General features: G+C 32.5%; 1 protein-coding gene across 5 annotated transcripts in view; it reads left to right on the top strand.

Moving 5' to 3' along the window:
• Nucleotides 1-12532, top strand: part of DGKB (diacylglycerol kinase beta) — a 326104-nt gene that overhangs the window by 98478 nt on the left and 215094 nt on the right. For 4 of the 5 annotated variants that reach the window (XM_088533501.1, XM_088533498.1, XM_088533499.1 and 1 more), the window contains 4 exons: nt 946-1063; nt 3777-3865; nt 3945-4061; nt 7601-7699. In XM_088533501.1, coding sequence (XP_088389627.1) covers nt 946-1063; nt 3777-3865; nt 3945-4061; nt 7601-7699 — 423 coding nt within the window. The remainder of the gene's footprint in view (nt 1-945; nt 1064-3776; nt 3866-3944; nt 4062-7600; nt 7700-12532) is intronic. The other variant, XM_088533500.1, reaches the window with a different exon arrangement.

Genomic DNA, 12532 nt, shown 5'->3' with positions numbered 1-12532 from the left:
ACTTCAAATTTTCAGAGGTAATTGTGCATGAATTACTATTTGTGCAATCTGTGCATCATGTTCACAGCCAATTTCATAACAATGAGGTCACAAAATGATTTCATTTGGAAAGAAGAGGACAGTTGTGCAGCTGAAGGCTTACTTTTATAATTGTAAGTGATTTGACTTATAATTTAGTTGTAAACTCAAGTTACAGTGGGATGCAGAGGTGTGAGTCCCAGTCTGCTGGATGGTCGATTCATACGAGATTTGAGTATAGAACTGCTGCTAACTGAGAAAGACAGGGTTAGGAGTAAGCAGTTCAATTTTTACATAAGAGGTCCAGAATGTTAAATCTGGTGTTTTGTTGTTGTTGTTGTTTCTGTTTTTTTTTTTTTTTTTTTTGATTTTGATTTTGATTTTGGTAGACTTGGTAGATGAACATAATTTGAAGCTGGCAGTAGCTGTTATCACTGTGCAACTGCATTTCTCACTTCACATAAATCGTAAGATACCGAACAATGATACATGTCCCTTATTCTGTGGAAGAGATCTTTGAAGTTTTAGCAATCTTTTCTATTATTGTTTTGGGAGTTTTGCCTTCTACCCTGCAGCACATTTATTTTTAGAGAAAGCTTGGAAGTTGTTTTAATAAGCTTCAAAGTTAATTTGAATTTAATACCTGTTTAGTTTTATTTCTAGAGCTGCGTTGCAGAGCTGACAACAGGCTGGTGTTTTTCTGAGTGTTTTTTTGAAACACATGGGCATCCCTGAGCATCTGAAGTATTTTTATTATATCATTGCTTGTGTATTTGTAAGGATTTTACTGTGATCTGGTGCAGAGTATTAAATGAAGTAACAGCTTGTCTTTTACACTCTTGAGTTAATTTCCAATTTTTACGGGCACTTATATATTTCATTGTTTATTTTATTAAATGAAATCTGTTTCTTTTATGACTTGTGCAGAATGTGAAAGATGATGGGCAGCATGTATGGAGACTGAAACACTTTAACAAGCCTGCCTACTGTAATCTTTGTTTGAACATGCTAATAGGAGTCGGCAAGCAAGGTCTCTGCTGTTCTTGTGAGTATAGGCATTTCAGTTTCCATCTGCATATATGTCTGTTCCTGGAAGTGTTACAGTCACTGTATAACAACTTGTAGCTTCCCAGTACTATTTGCCAGGACAAGGATGTTTTTACCTTTGTTTCTTCTATGCACAAGTTCCCAAGGTTGCATTTTAAATGCTACAGGGCTTTCAAAACTCTTGTTTGAGGGAGTTTTCTGTATTACAATATTGTCAATGTTAGATGTTCCCTTTTGTCTTCTGCCTCTAGTTTTTATTTCTTCTTTTCTTAGAAAGTATCATGTTTAAGAGTCAACATAATATTTGGTTGTTGTTTCTTTTATATTCATAATTATATTCATAAATAATTATTCATTTCTCTATTACACATTGACTAGCTTAGTATTTGATTCCAATATATATTAATTTAAATTTTCCTTAAAATTCTTGTTTTATTAATGTTAATGGTCAAGATCCCAATTTTCCACATGCTGGCATCCAGTCCAATTTCATAAAATTACTGCATCTATTCTTACTTACATAAGACTATTAAATTGAACTAGAGCTCAATTCATTGAATTATGTCTGTATGTGTTCTGATAACCTGTGTTTGACCAGCTCATAACCTGTACCTTAATAAAACATATTTTGCCAAAAGATATCTCATCTCTATTTGAGTGTTTCAAGAGATAGATGTTCAGTATCTTTTCTTTGCAGTGTATTCCCCTGATTATTATTATTATTTTTTTTTCTGATTTGACTATTTCTGATAGACAGTTCCAATGATTGGTACATGTTATGGACTGCTCCACTAGATTGATGAGATCTTTAGTACCCAGTGTATTCTCCTTGTGATGATATCAAGTCACCTTTCATTCTTCTTTTTGATAAATTAACCAGATTCTTAGTGTAACCTACTTTCTCCATTTCTGGAATTAAAGGTAGCCTATCATAGTTGGTCAGAACTTTTCTGACTGTAAGGTTCTATTCATTTTGTTTGAGACTACTTTAAAAGAATGAGGAACTTGTAATTAGCCATTTCTCTCCCCTCTGTGAGCCACAAAGCACTTTAAAACATAATTCAGAAGTAAATCCTCTATTTATTGGTTTTTACATCATATAATTTCAGCTGCAATATTTTGGAATGAGAGATACATTCATTAAACGCAATTCAAACAAACAGAAATCTTACATCTTCAGATTAATAAATTCTGATGACAGTAACTGAATATATATTAACTGCTGAACTGACTATCAAAACTTGAACCATTGCACCCTTCAGTGTTCTTTTAAATCAAAGTGATGTAAAGAGGTTTACTTTATCCTGGTGAGGAAACCTAAGACACATATGTGTTAGAGAAAATTCTGTTGAACAAGTAACACACATCATCTTCTGTAGTTATTGGTAATATGTAAAGAAGACTTTCTCTGTTGTATAACATAAACTGCTACCGAAAGACCAGCCTCACTGTAATCTTGTGTGCTGCAATACACCTCTTAAATTTCTTTGTTATTGTGCTTGGCATTTATTTGGTGAGAACGATGGTCCCAGTGAGAGTGTCTAAAGAGCTTCCACATGTTCCTCTCACTTACTTCACCCATGAAGGGACATGAATCTTCCTACAAAATGCTTATTTCTACATTTTGCTAAGCTTCTCCTCCTACATATTTTCAAAGCATTGCTATAGATTTCATTATTTGTGTTTTAGATTGTGTGAGAGGAAAAAAAAAAAAACAACAGGGAAACTGCAGGGGACCTCACCATCCCTCCATGGTCCAATCAACAATGTTACTCCCTGCAGTTTGTCTGATTAATGGCTACGCCTCCCACTGAGTTTGTGTAATAGGTGCAAGCAAGGTGTTTAGAAGCACTTTGTGCTTAATTGCTCTTGAGGTCAAAAGCACAAGACATATATCATGCAGGGTATTCATCCTCAGTTTTTAATAGCTGACTCCATTCAATGCAACTATAAGTAGTGACATTATTTCCTTCTCTAAGAACTGTTACGGTGTTGTTAGCTATTTGGTCATCACAGAAATATGCTCATAGAGTTTTATACTCAGGAAAGCTTTGCATTGTGCCCTGATATTTGTATATTTTCCAAATGCAGCTAGTGTGATCTTTACAGAGCTGGTCACAAAAGACAGTTGTGCAAAACAGGTGGGGAGGGGTTAGAAAAGAAAGCTTCTCTGGAGGTAGTGTTTGGGAAAGTAAGAGTTAAACTTGGGATGATTGCATGAAATGCAGGAAAGCAATTGCTATCTGGAAATGGACTAATCAACCAGTTAAGATTCATAAATCAATAGAAAGAACAACATAAACTCATTGGCTTTTATTTTTGTGCTTGCCAGCTGCTCTCATGCCTATAGTTTGTAAAATATAGATTTCTTTCCACTAGCAGATGACACCAAAACATTTGGCAGTCATCAATTTGTCTTTAATATTTTTGTCATTTGGGAATTATTGAGAAAAAATTTAGTGAGCTCTTATTTAATTAAGCATTTCCTGTTATGTAATGATAGTGCATTCTTGGATTTTTCACTTGCATAATATTTCCTGTACTAATTGGCCTTTTATATTCTATGGAAAAAGCAGTCTAGTTTGAGTTTTCATTGACTGATTGGATTGATTATATAGAGGTGGCATTCTGGTAATCTTATTTACTTAATAAAAATATAGTCAGAAACACCATTCCCTCAGCATCTATTAACTCGTCTCTTTTTTTTTCAGTTTGCAAGTATACAGTCCATGAACGCTGTGTCTCAAGAGCTCCTGCATCTTGCATCAAAACCTACGTGAAGTCTAAAAAGAATACAGATGTGAGTCTAGGGTAGCATTACCTTTGCCATGAACCTGTTATTTAGTAACCCTATGTATATCCACACTTTTCTGTTGCAGGTTATGCACCATTTCTGGGTAGAAGGAAATTGTCCAACAAAATGTGATAAGTGTCACAAAACTATAAAATGTTACCAAGGCTTGACTGGACTTCACTGTGTTTGGTGTCAGATCACAGTGAGTACACTATAGTAAAACCTTAAGCACAGGTTAGAGAGATGAAAATCTAAAGAAATATTCTAAATGGCAATATCAGAAATATTTATTCTAAAGAATAGAATTCCTAGTATATATGTATTGGAATGATTATAAAAGTATTTTTCACTACTGGTAAAAGCCAAGGTCACTGTTAAATAAGGAAAAACCACAATCTGTGGTGTACTAGCAGACAAATGTAATTGAGGGCATCTGGTAGGATACAATGATTTCAAGTGCCTGAGAGTGATAGCAGGAATATCTTGGTAAAAGCCTAATCTGTGCACTAAGTCTAATATATACAACTGTGTGTACTCCTTATTCAGCAGTAAGCAGTAACTGGAACTAACCACATTTAAGGAACACTACTCTTATAAGTGAAATCTTCATGCTAGAAGGAACAATGACAGTCTTTCTGTTCCAAGGCAAGGCAGGATTTAAATCTAAATGAGGAGAGATTCAGAGCTCTTAAGGGATTTTTATTATTATATTTGTTGTTGTTATTATTGTCATCATTATCACCATTGCTATTATTATTACCGGACATCAGTATTTTGTTCAGTGTTTAAAGAATAGTGTGAGAGTGAGACATTAGAGAATGTTTGGATTGAACATAAAAATTTGAATGTTTTATGACTTTTTTTTAACATAAGAATGTGAAAAAATCAGCAAGGAAAATAGATCCAGGATACTTTCAATGATAAACTGTTGTGATCACTTAAACACAATATTTTATAAGGAAGCAAATATGTACTCCAGATTGCTGTCAAAATGTGGATAATTTATTTAGAGAATAAACACCCAATCCAAAATATTGATGTGCAAATTAGACAACGACCATTTCTCCTTAGGTAGCTAAATAATTCTCTGCTGTAGATGTACATGTCTTGTTTAGATTAGTTGAGATTAGATTATATATATGAATCCATATGAATATTTAGGTAATTGCTAGGTAAGGCTCCCACTGGAAGTCAAAGGAAGTTGCAAATTCTGTGGTTCCTCTGAAAAAAATATTTTCCTACTATTTATGTATCTAAATATGAATGTGAACCAGGTTTTTAAAGGCATTTCTCCAAGACTTAAAAGAAAGACGTTCATAAACACTGAGACACAGTGAGGAAATAACCAAGGAATTATTTCTCATTGAAGTCATTGAGAATTAATAAGATAAATTATTTGGAAATATCTGAGATAACGATCTCCATATTTAAATGCTTCAAGAACTATCAAAATTCCAATTAAAGAAATAGGCATATGTTATTAGATGTGCAGATATGAAAATTATTGACCTTAGCATGTTTTTTTGTTGTGCTTTCATCAGTATTTTAAACATTTATATCTTTATTTTAAAAAGTTATATTTTTGAAAGAACTTTATGCTTTTTTATTTCTGTGATTTCCAATGTAAATTAGATACAAAAGTTAAAAATTATTTTTTTTCAAATTTTAAGAATTCTGCAGTTTAAATTTCATTCTCAGTCTCCTGCTTGCTTTTTGTACAATTCTACTTAAGCAGAATTTTTAGGCTTTTCTTCTCTCATAATAAAATCTTTCTTTATTACTGAAAAAATAATATTTTAAATCTTAAACAGATAACTTTTTAATGGAAGTTCTAGATTTATTTACTTATTATCACATCCAGTGTAATCGTATGTTTTCATGTTCTAATTCAATTACACATCAGGAACTTGTTGCGAAAGTATTTTTGTAACAGAAAAGAATGTTAGATGTTATGCAGCCAATTCTTTAATGCATTCTTTAATGCATTTTAAATGTTTTCCTTCATATAAATTAGGATCATTATGGATGTCAATGACTGCTTCAAAACAAACAAAAAAAAAAAACAAAAAAAAAAAGAGAGAGTTTTGAGACTATTTGAGCTAAGAGTCTTATTATAAAGTGTTTTACTCTAGATTGTGATCCCCTTTTCTTAATCTCTATAGCTCTGTCCTTCTCCACAATCATGTAAAAGGTCTTTTCCTCAAGCTTTCTATCAAGCAAATACAGATTTTCTTACTTTGCAGGCATCTGATTGTAAGGGAGGTAATATTCTAAGGAACTAGGTTTAGGGTAAAGGATTTTTGGGGATCTGTATTTAAAATCAGCTAAAATATTTTTAAGAAGAGGTGCACATCGTGTATTTTATTTCATTTCATTCCAAATGTTATTTTCATTAAAGCCGTATATCATCTACGATTTCTTTTGTCTGCTATGCATCAATTCTGTTATCAAAGATCAGCAGAGACTAATAAGAAGATTAAACTATTTTTTTCATACATAAGTTTGCATGCCACCAAGTAACAGAGCTGCTAATTATCACTGAATGTGTGAAGATACTTTTATTTGATGTAACGTGGCCTGGTGTGCATTAATTATGGTACAAGTATCCTTACCCCTGAGGCAAAGAATTATCATGACAAATGATTTAGATTACAGGGCTACCAAAATACCCTCATAATAGGGCTTTAATACTCAGAGTAAATCAAAACTCGTTAGACTTTTATTTTCTGTTGCTAAGTAACTGCCTGAGAAGGTAACTTTGCAGTATAAATGAATATGGACAAGGCTAATATTAGGTGCTATTCAGTTCAAAATTCAGAAACATTACATCTACATTAACTGTACTAGATGACTTCATGAAGAACGTATTATTGGCAAAGCTTATATATCAGCAACTGATAAGGTTTTATTTTACTTTTGATGGAGATCATACTGACATGGTTAAATTATCTAAGGAAAAATGAATCAATCACTGGAAAAATGTGATTTATAGATGTAACCAGTGAACTGTAAGTTTTATAACAGTTATTAAACCTGTTGAACTAATACTGTATGCTACCTATTAAACCAGATGTAAAAATAATTGAATCATAGAATCATAGAACCATAGAATGCTTAAGGTTGGAAAGGACCTCTAGAGATCATCTAGTCCAACCCCCCTGCACACGCAGGGTCACCTAGAGCACGTGGCACAGGACTGCATCCAAGTGGGGTTTGAAGATCTCCAGAGAAGGAGACTCCACAACCTCTCTGGGCAGCCTGTTCCAGTGCTCTGTCACCCTCACTGTTAAAAAAAATTTTCCTTATATCAATAGTGCCAAAGGCTTTCCCAAATTCTTGCAAGACAAGGACAGCAATAATACTATAATGCCTGACTCAGTGTAAGAATTTGTCTTATGAAATAAAAGTTTTACTCACCAATAGGTATCGTTAGTCACTGCTGATGTCACTTTACTGTCAATGTAAGGCTGTTTTACACTGGGTCAAATATAGCATTTTCAAACTGGAAGGCATTTTGATCCATTGTTTTTTGTCATTTCAGGATAAATTGATTGTTTTTTTCAAGTCCAATGTTTTTTTTTTCCAGTTTCCCACTGTAGTGTTTCATTTCCCTTGTAGTACTATAATAGTTTTTAGATTACTTTAATAAACTAAATTCATCCTGTTCTAGTATTATATTTTAGGAAGTTTTTTGGATAATACATGTAAAAAGATGAATATTCATTTCCTGTCTTTTCATAGTTGCATAATAAATGTGCTTCACATCTAAAACCTGAATGTGACTGTGGACCTCTGAAGGATCATATTTTACCACCCACATCAATCTGCCCAGTAGTATTGGTGAGTTGTTTGTATTTTCCATTCTGAAGAAATCCTCTGTGATAGGTAAAGGATGAAACTGGGATGGTACTGAGTACTGGTGCTGAAATAGTTGTTTCCACAGGAATTTATAAACCTTGAACACAATAGATAATCCTACCAAAAAATGGATAGTCTTAAAAGTGATATGCTTCTTCCTATCCGCTGCATATTACACTTTCCTTTATGTGACAATGAACTTTCTGTAGGGCATACTGTAACTGAAGCTGACTCAGATTTTATCACTTAGTCAGACTGTACTTACCAGAAACTGTATAGGCAGAACACTACATTTTACATCTTTTATAGATCCAGCTTCCCAGAATAATGAAGTTATTCTTATGGACAGTTTTTGCTTGGGATGCATATTGTATATCTGTGATGCTGAGGTCTCTGATCTAAGCCGGAGGTTACCTAGAATGATGACGCTGGTCTTGCAGTGAGCTATGCATCAACATTATGGTATATTTTATTCTGCAGTAGTGGACAATAAATTTCTCTGTCCACAAAAACAATAACTCAATTCAATGAAAATAAAATGCATGCTCTATGTAGGGTATACTGAAGAAGCTGAGCAGTTTATCATGAGAAAAGATTTTCAGAACTTCATAGATTAAATTAGATATTTTATGCAGATAAAGGTCATAACATCCTCATATTCATGCCAGAACAGCCATGTGTGCTCTTCTTACTTTAAATACACTTCACAATAAAAATAAACTCTTGACCTTGAGAAAGCATATGGCAGTGAGGAAAAAAAGAAAATTTACCTACCAATCCAAAACATTTTTTTTTGATAATTAAAAATAATATTCATGCTTAAAGTAAATTACTTCTGATTAACACCTTTGGTTCTTTGTTTATGAATATCTTAAGGGATATTCATCAATGTGATTCTGATCTTGTACTTGAGTAAATTGGGAATATTCCATTGCTGTAAATGGAGGTAAAGCAATGGAAAGCTGGTTTTAGTATTTATCTTTCTTTTTAGTATTTATATGATTTTAAAAATATTTATTAAAAGTACAAACAATGGTTTTCTAGTTCATTTCTTATGATATATTGGTGTTGTCAGGCCATGTTCTGAGTAATTATTGTAACATTTTAAATTTGTTGAATAATAACATTTTGCATTCCTTATTTTGTTTTCATGATTTTTAGATCATAGTTTAAAAGTTGATGTATAGAAATCATGTTTTGGACTGTTCTTGCTTGATTGTTATTTATTGCTTGCCACTCTTATATGAATGAATGAAGCCTCTGCATGAAATTTCATCTTCAATTATGTTTGTGTAACTCCATTTTCTTTTCAGGAGAGGAAGAGATATAGCGGAATTACCATTTTCGTTCCACAGTTGGAGTTTAGTTAAGTTGTTTAGAGGATATATAAAACCACTCTAGAGTCAAAATCATCCTTGAATAGGTTTGTTTCATCTGCAAATTTTGAATGCATAAGCAGAAGTAACTATTTTTCCTGTATCAGAGTTATGTTTCACTATTACATACTAATAATGTAACATGAAACATGTATTTCAGCACTGTTTATATATCAGTAAGAATGGAAAGTGTGTTTTACTGTCATTTAATGGGAATCATATTTTCATAGTATATTTGTTCTTTAGTAAATTCTTGCAAAGATGCATTAAAATCCTGAGATTACTCAAATTACAAATAATACATCAGTGACCTGGCTAATAGGAATTCCTCTTAGAAATGATTGATTACAGTGTACATATTATTTATCTTTGTAATTTTTTAATTACTTTCTACCATTTCCTGTTATGGGGATTCCTTTTGATAAATGCAGTACTTTATTGAATATGAAACAAGCACTCTAGAAAAAACAGCAAAGCAGTGAATGTTTTTGTATCCAAATGCTCTAGAGAGACACTAGTAAACGTGATTGTTAATAAAAATGATGTTTTTATTCATAAACCTGACAGTCAGCAGGTTTTTCATCCAGGACACACATTCAGCTTCACAGGTCACCTAAGGAGTGGTATTCTGAGAGTGCTACTTATATCTGGAAGGAAAGGGACTTTTGTAGCAGGGTAATTGGTGATATCAGAAAAGAAAACATCTCTTTTGACCCTAAAAGAACCAAAAAGAATTGTGGATAAGACAAAATGACAAGCTGAACTGTTTTCTGCCATTCATCTCATAAGATGTCTGTTTAGAAAATGGAGAGTTCCTCTAAAAGATGATCGTAAAATAGAGTGACTCTCATTGCCCCGAGAAATTAGATATTTAAATTAGAAAAGTATATGTTAAATAAAAGGACTCCCACATTTAAATCCCCAAAATAGAGCTTGCTGGGTTTTATTCGTAATTATGATAAGCTGAAAAAGGAAACCATAGTGTAACTCAGGTAGTTTGAGAACTTGCATTACATATAGTTTGAGAGAAACATGTACTGGTCCAGGCTACCTTTGGAATTTGATGCCATATGAACATTTTCATAGCTCCCTGCAGTAGATTTAAGATGGTTCAGTTGAATGTAGTCTGCCTGTTTTAAAACCCCTCCCTTCACTTTTCTGTTTACTGTAGGTAAAGCTTGTTGTACGGTAAAGTTTCTTCCTTGAGTTAAATGAGTTTTGTTATAAACTGTGTGTGCAGATCTCAAGTGATAGTCTTTTAATAGATGTCAGATACACTTTAATGCTACCCTCTTTTATTTCAGTAACGTTTTAATTAATTCATACTGATTGAATAAATGTACATTGAGACTTGTTTCCTAATGAGGGCGCATTTAGAGGAAAGGTTTTGCATCATTCTGATATCCTGTGGGTAATTATATTCTAATTATATGGTGGAGGGAAAAGTCTATAACTCAGTGCTGATATTGTTCATTGGACCCAATTAATTACATGCACATAATGAAAGTTCATGATAAGGTTGACTGGCAGTGAGTTTAAAAATCTTTAACTCAATTGAATCCTAGCCTACCAAGAGAAGAGAATTAGATCATAACCAGGTTAAAAACTGAGTATTGGAATGAGATGAGTAAGTAGTCAAGAAAAGAGATTGGTCTGTTCTTGTGATACAGCTTTTTTCTTTTTTCTTTTTTTTTTCTTTTCCCTTCTTTTGCAAGGCAGAAAGAGAAAAGTGCTAACATACATGTTTGCTTTGCCTTTTCATCCCTTTTCTTTTTCAATTCTAATGAGCAAATAGAATGTTCTAATTCTTATTTAAGTATAGAAAAATAATTATTCTTCTATTTTCCATCAAATTTATACAAATAAATATAGGTTTGAGTAGCAATAAATAAACCAATAACAGCCTACAATATAATGCATTTCTACAATATGTCTTATGATACATAGTAATCCTGATTCTATCACTTATATAAACATTTCTGCTTAATTTCTTGCACAGTTTTTGAAAACTATAATTAAAACTGTTAATTATGCAATGCAAAGAAAATCATAGAATAAATTATAAAGCAAAAGATACACTGATTACACTGTGAGTATTCTTATATGGCAGTTACCAGTGTCTCTATAGTAACCAGTTTATTTCAAATAGGGGAGGGTCTGGTGTAATATTGAAGACAAGCAGTGTTAGAAATGAAATTTATTATTGGACATATTTGTTTGGAGCAATTTCACTTTTCTTCATGCTAGGATAAACTAGTCACCATGATAAAGAAAAGTTCAAAACTCACTTTGCTCTTGTAAAGAAATTAAACTTGTTTGCTTGTTTGTTTAGAGATGATACTCACAAAATTTTAGACCAAAATCAATTAAAACAGGCTGGTACATATGAGATATACCTCACTGTGTTTTTATGTTGCTAAATGTATGCACTATATTATTTTTATAGAGAGAGTACCTATTTGTGCAATGTGTACATATACAGGTAATACAAAATAACATATAACAAATAGAGTTCACTGAGCTTTATTTTCAAATACATCTGGCTATACATTTTGGTGGAGAAGACATGTATCTGATTTTGATTGTTTTAGCTTTTTCTTGTACAAGAACAATTGTTCAAAAATCTTGTGTTTGTAACTAGTCTGGTTTCAACATGTAAAATACTATAGACAATAGAGGAAAAGCATTTTGGTTATGCAAGGTCTTGTGCGAATAAATATTTTATGTTGTTATATTTAGTTTCAACCTTCCATTAATTTGTGTAAGTATAGCAAGCGTGTTGTGATGATGAAAGAAGTACTTTAAAAGTAAAGAATGATTATGTACAAGAGTTTTATATTTGGTGTTTAGAGAGATGAAATAGAATAGCTCATACTTGTGCTATAATGCTATGAATGCAACAAAATTTGTTAGGTACTTTTCCATGTCTGATAATGTGTTTTTCTAATACAGTCTGTGAGATAAGTAAAGGTTACCACATAGAAATGCAGAGATGCAGAGAGAGAATAAGGAAATTAGTAGTTGCAGTTAATCTTAAAATAATTCTTCTGCTTTTTTAAAAGTAGAGGTCAATTTTAAGTCAGTTGAGTACAACCTTAACACTGAGTGGATAAAGTCAGTGCAATGTGTAAACATCTTTATGAGCAATGGGATCCTTGGAAGCTGAGCAGTAGTCTTATTGTGAGATTCTGAACATAGACACAGCAGGAATGGCTATTTGAACATATATTCTTTTATGAGGAAAGAATTTAAATCTTGTTGCTGGATATTAAATAATGGCATAGCAATTGAAACAGAAGAATACCATTTTTTCCATCTCTATTGCGTATCATATTGCAGATTCAGTTCTCTGAGAATCTAAAACAGACCTGAAATATAATGGTCTGCTTATCTACAATAAGAGCTTTTTCATTTTTTGAAGTCAGAAGGAAATTAATAA

This window comes from Tinamus guttatus, unplaced genomic scaffold, assembly GCF_059628265.1.
Source record: "Tinamus guttatus ecotype Peru unplaced genomic scaffold, ASM5962826v1 Tinamus_guttatus_pri_ptg000503l, whole genome shotgun sequence".
Taxonomy (NCBI): Eukaryota; Metazoa; Chordata; class Aves; order Tinamiformes; family Tinamidae; genus Tinamus; species Tinamus guttatus.
This window is presented reverse-complemented; position numbering and strand designations above follow the sequence as displayed.